The sequence below is a fragment of the Hippoglossus hippoglossus genome, chromosome 8, assembly GCF_009819705.1.
Source record: "Hippoglossus hippoglossus isolate fHipHip1 chromosome 8, fHipHip1.pri, whole genome shotgun sequence".
NCBI classification, from domain to species: Eukaryota; Metazoa; Chordata; class Actinopteri; order Pleuronectiformes; family Pleuronectidae; genus Hippoglossus; species Hippoglossus hippoglossus.
Window position 1 is genome coordinate 20,365,314 of NC_047158.1, and position 16,092 is coordinate 20,381,405.

At 47.4% G+C, this 16,092-nt stretch overlaps 1 protein-coding gene across 2 annotated transcripts; it reads left to right on the forward strand.

The window, feature by feature from the left end:
- Positions 1 to 1,692: 1,692 nt before the first annotated feature.
- tcf20 (transcription factor 20) lies at positions 1,693 to 16,092 on the forward strand. 2 transcript variants are annotated; one of them, XM_034593025.1, is made up of 6 exons: positions 1,693 to 2,328; positions 4,934 to 13,269; positions 13,489 to 13,582; positions 13,693 to 13,756; positions 13,865 to 13,965; positions 14,481 to 16,092. In XM_034593025.1, exons 2-6 carry the CDS (start codon positions 6,121 to 6,123, stop codon positions 14,483 to 14,485), a joined length of 7,413 nt encoding a protein of 2,470 aa, XP_034448916.1. In that variant the 5' UTR covers positions 1,693 to 2,328; positions 4,934 to 6,120; the 3' UTR covers positions 14,486 to 16,092. The 2 variants fall into 2 exon arrangements, with proteins under 2 accessions (XP_034448916.1, XP_034448917.1); XM_034593026.1 differs by having other exon boundaries at positions 13,693 to 13,742.

Consider the following 16,092-nt stretch of genomic DNA (forward strand, 5'->3'; position numbering starts at 1 on the left):
AAACATGGTGATTCTTTTATTTTTATATTTCATCATTATCTAGAAACTGAAAAACTATTCAGGGGCAACATTGACATGCTCTTCAACTCTCGGCACACAGACAATAAAAACATGAACGGAGCTTGAATCCTTAAAAAAAGAATATTACACTAATAAATACAAAAATATGAACCTGCTGCCTCGAGGGGAAGAAAAAATATTTTTTGATTTACATAAATTTACTCGTGTCAGTACTGGAGGTCTAACTTTGTTTTCTGTCTCTTGTGTTTAGGGTTGTATAAATGTAATTTAGAGAAACTGTAGGACACATAAGAGACAGTTCTGTTGGTCTACCTGGTTGTGTGCATGTCACATGCATGTGGAGCGCATGATGTATGTTAAAAACTGGCAGCTTCCTCGACAGCTGTGCGCTCTGAGCCTCCTCTGTTGAAGATTTTGTGACCTTGTCCGTGATGGAGAAGAGGATGTGTGTATCCCAGCAGGCGCCCCTGTTGATTGGACAAGCCTGGCTGGCTGACTTGCTGGCCCAGAGTATCAATGCCCTTTATCTCGCCTCTCAGCATTTTCACCTCAACTTTAGCGGCAACACAAGCACACAACTGCTCGCGAGTGATTCGTGGCTGAAGACTCGCACCGCCAAACAAGAGCTTCTGTGTGAAATTGCACATGTAAAAGGCAAATGTAGATATGTAGCCTGAGAATTATCCACAGTTAAGGCTCTGTGATGCAGTTGCTATGGCAACTATGATAGAAATAGACGTGTATCTGCCCGGGAATGAAATGTATTGAACTGTTGTTTAGAAACTGAGGGAGATTTTACGCATGTGATTGACAGGTTAAGTGAGTGACTGAATACAGATGTGCAGGCTTGTGTGTTGACTTTGTGTTTGTGCACGTCAGACTGGATTTTTGTGAGTGTGCATGTCTTTTTTTTTTTTGTGCTTGTGTGGTTACGATGTACGCATGCATGTCGTGGAGAATGTGTGTGTCTGTGTGTGTGTGTGTGTGTGTGTGTGTGTATTTGACTCACTGCAGTAAAGTGAAGCAGCATGGATGGGGGGGCATAGGCCACATCATTATGATGGTGGGAGAGTGGGTCTGCGCTGCACTCACTGGCCCCTATGTGAGAGCAGATAAGCTCCGGCAGGGACCAAGACAATACATTTTAATGGGAAATAGATTCCGTTTGTGGCACCTCCATTGTTGTTGTGGCCGTGATGGGGTTGTGAGCGTGTCCTGTCAAACATTAACTGATGACTGGGTATCATTGGTGATGATTTAAGTGGCTTCTCTTTGTGCGGAGAGGACAAAAACAACAGAGCAGCGGTGCAAACTTAAGCTTCATCCCTCCATTGCACCGCAGTCTTCCTCTGATGCCGCCGGTTTGCTCACAAATGGCCTTTTAGACAAATCCCACCATTGCATTCAACCCCGTCTCCTCTCCATATTGCCTTTGTACCCCCGGTAGCCTTCATTAGGCTTTTTCCACTTTCACTGGAGGGATGAAATAAGAACAAAGGAGCTGTGTCACCAAGGCTCGGCCCATGCAGGCGTTGAGAAAACTGCAATTTGCAACATCCCCTCTGTAATCTGTGGACTTCTCCTCCTGTGCAGATGTAGGTGAAAATGAGAGAAATTGCAAAAGCTTGAAGGGGGAGGGAGGGGAGAATGGAGGGATGTGATGGAGAGAGAGGAGGAGGGGGTGCAGGAATATGAGTGTGTGTGCATTTTCAAGGCGGTCTCTCTCTCTCTCTCTGTGTGTGTGTGTGTGTGTATTTGTGTGTGTGTTGCAAAGAAGAAGAAGAAGAAGAAGAAAAACAGTAGTGGAACGAGGAGGTCGAGCTGCAGATGAAGACACATGTGATCCAGTGACCGCACCGGATTGTGCGTGGTTTCCAGCGGGAGATCTGTGGGATCACCTCAGCTGAGTGTGTGTGTGCGTGCGTGCGTGTGAGGGTGAGGGAACCGGAGGGTGAGGAGGGGGGCGGGGGTGTGTGTGGACCTCACCGCTGACGGGACCCACAGGCTCCCCCCGATTGTGCTGCTCCGCTCCGCTCCCATCATTTTTTCTGGAGGTGAGGGACAAAAGGGAAGGAGAAGAGAGAGAGAGGGGGGAATCGGAGAAGAAAGGCCCCGGGATCCGAGTGTCGTGACGGGCCCCCTCCTCCTCCCTTCGCCGCCGCCGCTGCTCGGTGGTTGTCTGGACGCAGGAGGGCTGAAGAAGGGGGAGAAAAGGCGGCGGAGCGGTCGACTCGAGGCGGCTGGGGTTGTCACACACAAAAAAAAAAAGCAGCTCCTCGATGGGGCCTTGTGTCGCGACGTTGTCAGGTACGTGTGTTAGCTAGCCTAACCCCCCCCACCCGCACCCCCCACCCCCGGATCTCCCCTCCGCACCGCCGCCGCTCCCTGGCGATCGTTAGCCGCTTATTCAACGCAGGAAAAAAAAAAAAATTATCCAGACTGCGTGATGATCCGTTTTGTGATGCGGCGCTGGGGGAGCTAGGTACCGAAGCTAGCTAACCCTGCCGTGTTCCCCCCCCCCGCCGCCGCCCCGCTGTCCCGGTGGATGTCCGAGGGGGGGGGGGAAACATCTGCACCTAATCACCTCTCTTTTGTAGCAGCCCCCTGCCTTTAGCCCGCCGGAGCTACGTTGTCATGAACTACCTGCAAATTAGCTTCCCCGCTAAGATGCTAACTAGCGGCTGTAGCCTGGCTAGCTAACCCCCCCCCAACTAGCTGGCATTTTTAATTAGCAGTACGTCGGGTGGTGGTGGTGGTGGTGTTGTGTGTTTTTTTTTAGGGGGCTAACGCTAAACTCCACAAGCTAAAAGCAGCAGCACTGAGCTAACTGTGATATTGCGTATGCTACACGCTAACGTAGCTGCCGGGGCTATTGTACAGAAGCCCAGTGTTGTTGTCCATGACAGATGAGGAGAACATGAAATGGAGCTGCCTTGTGTTAGCTGCGGGAGAAACGCTCCGGCTCCCGGTGCCGCTGAGCCGCGGACCGACTCCGGGCACGCTGCACTGGGTCGGTTCCCCTCTAACGCTGCCCAGTGAGCTGCAGTGATTAATCAGTCATCGGGGCTCGTGGACTTGATGGAGATTAATTGTGTCCTGTGCATCACAGCCAGCACATCCCTCTGACTGGGACCAGCTCGAGAAGGGGCTCTGTCCCTATTTGATTTGTGAGGTCTGACTGGTTTGTTTTGTGCTCCCCTTCCTGGTCTGGTTCTTCTCATCCCGATGCTCGTCACACTTAAAAAAACACAATACAGATGATAAATAACACAGGATTGATGCTAACAACACTGGTAGCTACGAGGAAGCTAAGGTACATAACTGAAGACACGTCCCTGACGTCCGCTGGTGGTCCCTAACAGCTGCTAACATCATCTGGTGGTAGGCTTTCATTAGTACAGTAGAACCTACAGGGGATGTTCTCCATCTTGTTCTGTGTTCTAAAAGAGGACATTGTTTATTTTTTATAAAAGGCAAAGAGGTAAATAGCCAGTCACATTCACCTTTAGCCTCAAGTTCAGCCTGTGTCGTTGATCACAAGGCCTAAAACACTTGATGACGCTGAAGATGTGTCCCTAGCATCCGCTGCTGGTCACTAACCTCTGCATTAATTAGTGCTGTAGAACATACAAGGGATATTCTCCATTTTGTCCTATGTTCTTAAAGGGGACAGTGTTTAGTTTAAAAAAGAAATAGAGGTTATTATGTCTGATCTACTGAGCAGCCACATGGCTTTTGTGTTACTTTCATTCAAGACAGATTCACCTTTAGCCTCAGCGTGCCCTCAAGTTCGGCCTGTATTGTTGAGAACGAGGCCTGAAACGCTTGATGAGGCTAAGGTGCACAACTGGGGTCATGTCCCTAAACATCTACTGGTAGTTGGTAACTTAAATTGTGCCAAAGACCTTAAAATGTACAAGGGACGTTCACCATCTTGTCCTAAAATAAAATAATCGTAAACAGTGTGGCTCAGATTACATCTGCACTAACAGACCCGTCTCCCAAAGTTGTTGTAGTGTCATTAACCACTTTACAGTGTTTTTGAAGCAGACAATAGAGGCTCGTGTCACACTTGGTAATTATGGGCACTGACCTCATAAAGCTGCCATCATGACACCCGTAACAATTAAAGACCATTAAAACAAGTTAAATGCTCTTTAAGTTAATGGTTTAGTCTGATTGTAAAAGAGACGGGAGATGCCGATCCTCTGTGTCGGCTCCACATGGTTGTTTGTTTGTTTACAAGAGGAAGTGTTTGGGACTTTGTCGGCTTCGGTGCCGCTGCCAGACCGCTTTTCTCTCCAGTCATCGTTATCAGTCAGAGGAGGCAGCTTAGGCATGTATTGTAAAAGGGCCAAACACAGTAAAGGATATGCCCACAGTGCATATTAAAATAGGAGTGTTGAGATGAGGCCAGCCAACCTTTCAAGGTAGTGAAGCAAGGAGGGACATGAATAGTGAGGATTGTTAACATCGTTATTGGTTTGGTTTATGTATCTGTGATCGACCTGTGTGATTATTTTTGATGTAGCAGTAAAGACTAGGGCACTGAAATGCAGATTTAATACTTGTTTTTTTCTTTTGCAGCCAGAGCAGCTGCAGTAATTTAGAACTGAAATGAAGGCCTGAACAAAGATTAAAAAGTAATTGTATTAATTTGGTTTGAACCCACATTGGTAAATATGTCACGTTTACGACTGAACAGTTTAAATCAATTTGATGAATTAAAAAAAAATCAGAAAAATGGACCATTAAAACTGTCTTTATTCCGAAAGGCATTTTAAACCACGGCTCATTTCTCTTGATAATTATTTAACAATGACGACAGAGCTTTAGCAAAATGTATGATAAACAAAAATGGCCTTTTCATCTTTGCATACTAAAATCTCTAATTCATCTTTTGTGATTGCAGAGTTGTGAAGGCTTCTGGTCGGCGACTCCTGGAGAACGAACTTATCTGCATGGAAATACGGACGAGAAAGAGACAAAACGGAGCTTGAACCGACTCATCTTGAAGTGGAATAAATGGATTACCCTCCTTTTGGACAATTGTTGCCATGGAACTTGCTAGAATTATATTATGGTTGACACAAAAAAAACTAAACAAAGGTAAGGCCGCTTCATGCTGAAGGTACAGGAGCGCACCAGGAAGAATCTGAACGCAGAATCTGAGGAAAGGAACGATCTCTGAATAGGGACCAAAGACCTCTACAGTCCAACTGAATGCATGCAGCAGCAAAATAACTAACGAGAAAATGTTATTTAAGAGGGAATGACCAAGAAAAAAAAAAACCCTCTCAGAAAGAATTACACTCTGCATCCACCAGTTGATGAGAATATCAATGGAGTGTTTGCCTCCGGGAGCGTTCAGTGAGGGTCTGTATCCAGGCCTCTTGATTCTGTTACTGCAGTCTCACACAGCTGTGAGTCCGGTCATACATGTGGACAAACTGAAGGATCGCTGTGACGGAACACGGTCTCAATAGATTTCTGTTTTTCATTCAAGATGCTATTGGATTTTAACTCAGTTTGATCCAAACGTAGCTCTGCTTTGCTTGAGCTGTTACTACAGCGGAGTGTGTGCATGTAAAGACATTTGACGTACATCTCTCGCTGGTGTGTCAGTTGTCCGTGATATTGTTGCCTGCTTAGTGCCAAACCGTCTCAACGCCATGGGAATGACTGCATTCTTTTAATCTTGGACTTCTCTGCAGTAGAAACCGGCTTCACTACGCATATCTTTCTTTAAGATCCTCCTGTATGTAAACATTTTTAAGCAGAAACAACCACCACATTGAAGAAGAAAGATTTTTACCATTTGACCTTTTTCTATATTGATAAAATCATCATCTATTCAACCTCCCGGAAACTCTCTGCAACAACACAAGGGATTACAGCATCTGTGATATTTGCTGCAGCTCTTTGGTGGATTTCAAAAGCATTTCCTTGTTTTACTGCCAGGCCAGAGACTCTCTCTTTGTCATTTATGGTTACTGCCATAAGCCTTCCAGTTTCTGATCAGAAACATTCCCTGATATAGACAGTGACAGATATTTCTGTTTTTTTTTTATTCCAAAAAACCAAAAAAAAAAAAACACAATGCAGAATTTTCCAAACAGTCCAGCTCCTACTTCTTTACCCCATGGGTTCAGTGGGAGGGGTGGAGGCGGACCTCCGTATCCCCCTCAGCCAGCAGAACCCCAGATCTCCCCAAGGATGACAGACGATTATGCAGGCATGCAACAACAGAGCCTGCTCAGAGGCCATCACCACCCCAGTCAAGCCAGCCACATGCTTGCTTACAGTGCTAGAAGCAGAGCAGCTGTGGAGCAACCGCCAACACAGGGTAACATTCACAGTGGCAATAGTACCAACCCTTACCGGAAGGAGGCCATGGACTATTATTTTTCAATGGGCGGGAAGGAGAGGCAGAGAAGGGGAGGTATTGGTTACGGGACAGGCTTTGGCTACCCGAATATTGATGGACATATACCTCACCAGTACCGACACGCTGGATCTGGCTCTGCCCCATCATCTGGCCTGATGTCACCGTATCCAGTAGACTACGGCTCTAGTGCTGGTTCAGGTGGAGGTGCTGGTGCTGGAGCCTTCTCTCCTACTCATCAGTACAATATGAGCCAGAACCCTGCAATGCAGTCAGTGTCAGTCTCTCAGATGCAGCACCGCCAGCATGGACAAACCTTCCCAGCTGTCCACCACGGACAGCAGCATCGGAGCTACCCCCTCTCTGGGCACAGAATGACCCCACAGTACGCACACTACTCGCCACAGAGTGGAGCATCCACGGGGTCATCAGGAATGTACAGCCCTCCGCCGCAGAGATATCTCGATGGGGCTGCGAGCACTGGATTTGATCCCAAAGTCAACAGCTCTCCCAGTGTCAACTCCACTTCAAACTCGGTCTCCAGTTCAGTAGCTGCTAACAATGTGGGGCCAATGGAGAATGTTCAACAGAGCTACCATGCTTCAAGTTATCCTGGATATTCCCCACAGACGCATTCTCTTCACAAGCAGTCCACACTACAGCACCGCAACTCGCAGCACAATTTAGGGGTAGGTTACGACAACTCTCTCAAGATGCAGCACCAGGGCCCATCTCCAGGATCTGTATATGCTAAACAACCCTCCAATCCCAGTATACCTCAAGCAGCATCTCAAGAAATAGCCAAATCCCCAATGCACCCTAATGCTCAGCAAACCCAGATCAACCAAAACTTCAGCCCGATATCGAACCCCTCTCCCGCTGCCTCAGCAGTTCATTCCCCCAGCTGTAGCTCCTCTCCTTCCCCTTTGATGAGTGTATCAGAGGCACATGGAAACCCCTCAGGTCATGGTCCTTCACATCCTCCTCCATCAAACCCCCGTAGCAGCCATGGTCATGGCAGATTACTGCAGACTATGCCACAGTTAAGTCCCACTCCCAACTCAAATAGCAGCATCAGTAGTTGTGGAAGCAGCGGCAGTCATAAAGCTCACAGCATGAGTTCAGTTGGAGGCAGCAGTCTCCCTCCAACAGGCCGCAACAAAACAGGTCTAGGAGCAGGAATTGGATCCCGAGAGGACGCATCCTCTGTTTATTCATCTTCTCTGCTTGATAAAATCCAGGATGCCGGCCTGAATAGTCTTAATGCCTTGAGCTCACAAGTAGCCAATTTACCAAACACAGTTCAGCACATGCTCCTCACTGACACCGTACTTTCACACAAGAAGAAAGAAGTCGGACAGATGCAACAGGCTTTACATAGCATGCCCCCCTCACATCCTAGGAGTCGAAATGCAAGTGCAGCCTCAAGTACTAGCACAGTCAAAGATGGAAGTGCTGATGGTGCCAGTTTAGATGCTGGCGCTGATGAAGACTCCTCATTAATGTCAGTAGGAGGCTCATCAGGGACCAAGGTGGAGCGCGAGGAACAGTTTTCTGAGGGGGAACATGGCAGAGTGAGACAGATGAGTGGTGCAAGCAGTGGATCCGAAACAACAGGCTATCACCCTCCACCTCAGAATCAAATCCAACCACAGTCTGTACAAGCAGCGATTGCTAAAACAGTCAGCTCAGATTCACTGACAAAAGAGCCACGTGTTTCCGAGCAAAAAGCAAATGAAGCTCGTGTTCCCTCCTTGTCATCATCTCCATCCTTTGGCTGTCAGTCATCAGAGACTGGCCCAATTTCACATTCAACGCCTCCAGTTTCCTCATCCCCCTCCTCCAGCATTCCTCCTCCCCAGCCAAACTGTGTCTCAGAACCTGTTTTAACATATAATGACAACAGAGGTGGTCGCAAGAAGACAACAGAGGTTAAAAATGAAGTAATCAAAAACGAAAGTGAAGGCGTAGTTGAAAAAACAGAGAGAGGCGGTAGCCAGATGCAGCGAGCTGTAGAAGTCAATACACAAAATGGTCAGGACAAAGAAAATAAGTTGCACACTGCATCCAGATTACACAATAATGAGAGGGAAGAGAAGCACACTTCAGAAGAGCAGCAAACTGCCAGTGGTGTTGGTGTGATTGTTTCAGCTCGATCTGAGGGAAGTCACACTGAAAAAACCAAGCACCCCCAAGACAACTGTGGTGAAGAGAAACAGTCACACTCTTACTTAAGAGAGTCAAGCAGCCATAATGGAGAGGAGGGAATAGATCTTAGTCTGTATTCCTCCCAGAAATCTAATTTTGGACGGCCTCAGAATCCCCCCCAGTCTGCGTCACATAAATATGGCTACCCAGAATCAACATATGGCTCAGATTTGTCAATGAAAAAGAGAGGGAGGGCTGGTGCTGCGAGTGTAATGGAATCAAATTCCAGATACTTAGGGTACCAACAATCTCAGACTGGTTCTGTAGCTGAGGCTTTGGTAAAGCGAGGGCACGGGGCGGGAGGTAAAGTTCATGAGGATAATTCTCAAATGCAGCAGTTTCCCAGCCTTTTACAAGAAGTCCTTCAAGGTTATAATCTAGATAGACGTTATGGCAGACCAGAGCAGGCATTTCCTGCCCATCTCCAAGTTCAACAACACATTCAAAGCAGAACCCCGTATGAAAATATGAGGATGCAGAGTGGAGGAACAGAGGCTGGAAAGCCCACACATCCAAACCTGAGGCATGGAAGTGAGCCTGATTTCACCACGGATCCACAGATTGCAGTGAAGTCAGAGGTTTCCAGTGCTAACATTTTGCAAAATGCTGACAAACCGGAATTAGGTGTGTCCCAGAGTCAGTTACAACAGGCTACAGAGTCCCAGCAACCCCCACCCAAACATATAAACTTAGCTGACTACTCCCTGCCACAGAGAAAAGTGTTATCTAATGTGTCCACTCCATCATCTGCTGTTCAGGAGCTCCTTTTGCAAGAGCCAGAGCCGCTAACTGGCAGCATTGGTCAAACTGAGTCTCAAAAGTCATCAGGCTCCATATTAGCCCCATCAGAGCGGCGCTCTGTCATCTGTGATGTGTCGCCAAACCGGCGCAGTACACCAGAGAGGGACAGGGAGAGTGACCGAGAGAGAGAGCGAGAGAAAAGTCAGATTGGAGCCTCTGTGATCCAACAGCCATTTTCCTCTCCAGCAGCAGCCAATGATCTGAGTAAAAAAGACACGGGAGAGAAACCAGTGGTGAAAATGGAAATGATATCAAAAGACCCTGGTCCAGACATTGTAAATTTACAGACTGATCGTCATGGCAGAGGTGGAGCGAACGAGGCAGATATGGAGTATCATCCCAAGTCTGTTCATTCATCTGTTGTAATGAATGCTGACCCCTATAGGCGTGGTAATGTGGACATGTCCCCCTTGCCTTCTCACCCCATGAGCACTAATCCTTTATCGTCACCCTCAAGGCATCAGTCCTATCTTCACAGTGTTGATTTATCAACTGGCAGCGGCAGCAGTTTTCCTGGTTATAGATATGGGGAAACGAGAGAAGGCAATACAATGCCACGCAGCAATCCCCATTTTCCCTCCCACCATCCATACCACAACTTAGCCCACCAGGCTCAGTCCACAAATAAGCTTCAAATGTATCCTCACCCTCGCGGCCTCCCTCATCACCCGCATGAGATGAGTGACTGGGTGAAAGCCATGAACAGGTCATCCAAGGAGTTGATGATGCAGCCTGGTTCCTCCCCAGGAAGACATAAGGTCAGCCAATCGGAGCAGAGACCGAGGATGATCCCCCAAACTGACATGCCTGGTGAACAACACGCAACCAAAACTTCGCTGCATCATCAAAGCGCCTACTTTGATATGAAAATGTGGGAGTCAGCGCACCCAGGAAGAGAAGGCCCGAGGATGATAGAGGGAGAGTCCTTCTACAGAACACAGCCGCCTCCTCCCCCTCCCCCTCCTCCTGCTCCAGTAGCCTCACATGGCCCTGCTCCCCCACGGATGATACATGGCCAAAATGCTGCTGAACCCGAGGTCCCCAGAGGAGCCACAGAGGAAGCCAAGCACCCCTGCCCCCCTCCTCCATCCAACCCCGCTAAGCCACCTGCTGACATGAACTCCACGCCTCCGAAGGTGCGTCAGTCTAAAGCTGGTGGTTCCGGAGACACAAATCCACTAATATTGAGGAGGAGGGTTCGTTCTTTTATCTCTCCAATTCCCGCCAAGAGGCAGCTCCAGGATGTGACCCAGCAGAGAGCTGCCACAAATTCGCATCACTCTCCTGGGGCTCACTCTGAGTCAAGCCACCACAATGAAGAGGACTCGACCAGTTCAGATATCCCGTGTCCCAGGCTGTCATCGCCTATGTCCGGAGAGAATACCTACTCACAGCCCCAATCTCCATCAAGTGCTAATACCAAGGTTTTGCCTCCCAAGAAAGGACGGGGTTTGAAACTAGAGGCAATAGTGCAGAAAATCACACCAAATATTAAAAAGCCAGTAGGCCATGCTGATGATGAGTCAAATCATTACCCAGGATTCTCTCACTCAGAACTACCAGCCTTTAATGATTCACAGGACCAAGACCTAGCACATTTCCCCAGAGTTACAGGAGGGAATGATAGTTACATGGATGACAGTCACTCATTAAACAACATAATTCCCTTCAGAGGAGTTGATGAGACTGGACCTTTACCTCCATCTGCTTATCCATGTGATCCCCTTCAGACAGCTCAAGCCCTCAAACAACAAGACTTTGACTTTGGATTGGGGGCTTCTGTGGCATCAGCATCTGATGACAAGGAGGACTTTGCCTTGCTCGGACCTTTGCCCCCTCCTCCTCCTCTTCCTCGTCCAGTCCAGGGTTCGCCACCTCCGTCCTCCTCAGCCCTGTCAGATATTCAGCATTTCACCAACACTTACCAGGAGCTCGAGACAAGACGAGGAGAGCAATCTGCGGCTAATCTTCTCCGACAGAAACTTCAAGAATCTGACATGGGATTTGATGATTATCCTGGAAGTGACTACTACGGAACCACCCCGCCCCACCACAGCCAGGCTCAAGGACATATGCTGAACAGACATCAGTTGTCCTCCTCGAGGTCCAGTCTGTCTCCAGATTCTAAGAACTCGGATAGTCTTGTGCCCAAAGGCTATTTCCCATCTGGCAAAAAGAAGGGCAGGCCCGTAGGGAGTGTGAATAAACAAAAACGGGCCCAGAACCAGGCCCAAACACCGTCCCAGGCCCAATCTCAAGGCCAGACACCGAACACAGCTCTGAGTACTGCTCCATCCTCCCCCACTCCTTCTACAGGCACAGCTCCAACTCCACAGACAGAGCTGACTCCCAGCAGCACACCAGCCCCTGCAGAGCATCCGCTGTCAGATGATAAAATCACTCCCCCACTCGACCCCCCAGTTTTAACCCAGGTAGTGAAAGTGGATGTCGAGAGTGAGGACACGCAGCCAGAGACTGAGGTCAAACCTGTGCGACGGAGACGCAGAGGCGTCAAAGACGAAGACGGGCCCCTAGAAGCAAGAGGGAGACAGAGGAGGAGGAGGAGAGGGGGGGCAGCGGCGGCACCATCAGTGGCCAAAGATGACCCAGATACACCTTTAGGGGCAGGAGGGGGTCTCGGCACAAGCAGAGCATTCACAGATTCAAATAGAAAAGGCCCGTTTTTTCCACACATACACGTGGAAAATAAAGTTCCAGAGATTGGGGCGGTGTGCACCATTGTTAATGCTGAGGAAGAGAAGATGAAAGGGGAGCGAAGTGCAGTTGCTGGGAAAGCAGGCGGCAGTGGAATTGATTCTCTCCTGACCTCAGCTCTTTCCTCCCAGGTATCTAAGAGAGACAAAGAATCTGAGAGAAGGCCGACAGACGAGGTGGAAACTACACTTCAGTCAGGAAAAGCACTTCCTTCTTCTGGCTATGTTGTTTCAGGCCCTGTGATCACAGAGACCGATCACTCTGGCCGCCTGCTTTGTTGCCTGTGTCAGAAATGGGCAAATTACAAACACCTCGGAGATCTCTACGGGCCTTTCTACCGGGCTGAATACGCTGCAAAGCTCCCCAAGAACCAGCCTCAGGTCAGACAGTGTCAAGCCACCACAGGCACAAACAAAACAGGACCAAATCCAGACATGAGCTCAAATTATCTGAGCACGATCCAAGACTCCCAAACACCAGAGGCTCAGTTTCCCAAGCCTGTAACTGAGAGCGACTATGCCATCAGCCTCGATTCAAACCCAGCGTCCCTCAGCACTCCAGTTAGAACTGCCTCCCCTGCTGGAAGAGAGGATATGATGATGCATGTGGCTGGAAAGCTCAGTAACACCGCCTCCTCCTACTCCTGCTCCTCCTCTTCCTCCTCCTCCTCCTCCTCCACTACCACTACCACCACCACCAGTAAAACAAAATTTCTAACCTGGGACATGAATCTAGATACCCGACCTATTCCCCAGCTTAAGAGGGAGCTCGACCTTGAGGCTGACCCGCAGCAGGTGCAGAAACAGCTGCTGCTGCAGCCGCCGCCTGACGAAGCTCTACAGCGACCTCAACACAGAAAGCTGACCTCGCATCCCCGCTTCAAGAGGAGGCACAAATCGAGTGAGGACTCTCCCAGGATGGTGCCGTCCAACAGCAAGGCGTCTCTGCCCTTCCAGCCCCCTCCGCCGGCCTTGGACTCCCTGGGACCATTGGCACAACTCGCCCAGCTCCCTCAGATGCCCATGGACCCAGAGGAGCTGTGGGTCCACGAATGTTGTATAGTGTGGACCAGTGGAGTGTACCTCGTCAATGGGAGGCTCTATGGCCTGCAGGAGGCACTAGATGGCGCCAGAGAAACAGTGAGTGTCTTTTTCTGTTTTGGGATGACTTCATGTTTGCAGTTTATTTCTGTCGTCGACTGTTTTGAAAGGCAGTTTGTGAGTCACAGTGTTAAGCAGAAAGGTCTGTGGTTTAATAGAAGTTATGTGTTTATTGATTTTTACCATTTTTCCAGGCTCTTCACTGTCTTGTACAGTTTTAAGGTGTATTGATTTATTTTTTCCCGTCTTTCTGCTCAGAGCTGCTCATACTGTGAGATGGTCGGCTCAACGCTGGGCTGCCACAGCAAAGGCTGCACACTTCGCTATCATTACATGTGTGCTATCGAAGCAGGTGAGTGGATGCATTAAATACAAGTAGTGAGTCGGTGTAAAACAGTAATATTGTGTTTAGAATCTGTGTGGAAATCTGTGCAGTGTTGAAAGTTCCTCTCTTCCATCCAGATTGCTCTCTGAATGAAGACAACTACTCTCTGCGGTGTCCGAAGCACAAGGTAAAGAAGGAGAGGTTGGTTTCCATTATATTTCTGAGGACATTTTTAGTCAGTGTGAAATCCCGTCTCCCTTTCAAACGCAAACAAGTAGCTCAACAAGCGAATTCTCTTTCTTTCCTCAGTCTACCCAGAGCATCCGGCCAGCCAAGTCAGTTTACCTGGAGCAGTCAGAGAGAGGCTGAGCGAGACGGAGAGGAAGAAGAGACACAAGAGTCTGGGAGCTGTAAGTTCACACTCAGCTGTGTGTGTGTGTGTGTGTGTGTGTGTGTGTGTGTGTGTGTGTGTGTGTGTGTGTGTGAGTGATTTGTTTATGAAATGATTCACTGTTCCCCACATGATAAAATCTTTCCTGCAGATCTTCCCCCGACCAAAAAGATGTTTAATATTATTAATTTGGAATTATAACTTAATGCTCTTCAAGGTTTACAGCAGAATATGTTGGTGCGCTGTGGATTAACCAACTTTTCCTCTCATAACAGTTTATTCTTGACTATAGCTAATAACATAAAATGAAATTGAACTAGTAACCGCTGTTTGATTTGCTTTTCACTGAAGTAGAAATTAGTTTTCAGGCCTCAACTTGTACATTTAAGCATCATGGAGATAATCAGTGACAGACTTTTCTTGCCTGGCACTAATGAACAGAATGTCATGTTTATTCCTGCTCGTGCTGAAGAAACTCTGATTTAAAGTTGGTGTTGAGTCTCACTTCCCTTGTGTCTGTGTTTCCTTTCTTAGGTTAGTTTGGACAAAAGAAGATTGAGAATCTTGTTTGTGAAGCAGCCCCCCCGAATGTGAAAGGACAGAACTGGCGTCTGTGACGGAGAACAACAAAAGGGAATGTACAATTTCTCTACAGGAATCAGCATTATTTACATTTTAGACAATGGGGGGGGGGGAAGAAACCCTTTTTTCTGAGAGAATTATTGCTCTTTACTTTAAAGCAGAAAAAAAAAAAAAAAAAAAACGTGGACATGCAACATACAGGAGCAGAGCTGCAAGCAACATAAAAAAATTCACAGATGGAAGTGGAATAAAATGAGATGTCAAGACTGACGGAGGAAGAAAAGGAACTTTACTTTAAAGAAGAACAGAAAAGCTTCCTCCCTAGGCTTACTTTGATTTTCCTCAGACACCGTCACAAGTGTTAAACATTTGTTTTTCATCCTTTGTATCATCATTTACCTTTTGATTTTCTTCCAGGTTGTTTTATTGTTCTGTTTCCTTTGGAGACGCATATTGGGAGCAAGCTGGGTGTCGAGCCCAGAAAACGCAAATGTATCCTCTCGCAAGTAGTATTTTATCTTATGATATCAGGACGATCACAGTTATTATTTTAGTCCTCATTATAATTTTCCTCATTAGTATTTACTCATGAAAATGAAATGGATGTATCTCACTTTTTATTCAGTCAACGCATAATTTTTTTTAATTTTTTTTTTCCCATTCCTGGAGAGGGAGGATCCAGAGTGTTATTGTCTGGATTGTCAGGGTCGAGTTTGCCACAAAGACATTATTGCCTTGGAGAACGGACATCTGTTGCCTTTCAAAAGTCACGTGTATGAGTGAGACAGTGTGTGTGAAGAGTGTGTGTGTGTGAGAGAGAGAGAGAAAATGAAAAATATGCCGATATCTGGGTCTTTGATTCCATTTTGGTCCTTTTGAAAAGTGTTCTTATTTTTCATCACTGGGGTTTTTACGGTACAGATAGTATTCATGAAAAATCAGATGGACAGTCTTATTTTTCAAGTACAAAATGTTTGTAATGTGCAAAGAGGAGGACAGAACCTTGTCGGAGGAGGAGATAACACTATGGACTAATGCGTGTCTGCCATCTTTAACCGTGCTGACCGGAAGAAGATGAAGGACGGGACACGGAACTCTTTTCATTGTTGTGGGACTTTGTGCTGGGAGCACAAGTTTCGTACGTTCTACATAGGAAGTTGCGTTTAACTGACGGGCGTCGGTTCCCCCGCACGGCGACGAAACATTGTCTGGAACTATAAAACTTTGGAGAAGGTGTCATGCGAGTGGCTGTGATTGGCCGACTGTCCTGGCCATTGGGGGAGGGGGGGGGAGAAGTCGAACCAAGTACTTCAGGATGGTTTCATTCTTGAGCAGCGATATGATCGGGAGATGCAAAATCCATTCAAAAGAAGCATTGCCATAAAATTCAGAAGTGAGTCGTACATGGTGTTGTCTTTATCATTTTTTATTGTTATTCTTGTAAAAAAAAAAAAAAAAAAAGTCAAACTGAGAAGAAGACAGTTACACTATCAGAACCATGCTGTATTAGAAACCTGTCAATATGTATATGAAATATGAATACACTTAAAAAATGCTTCAACTA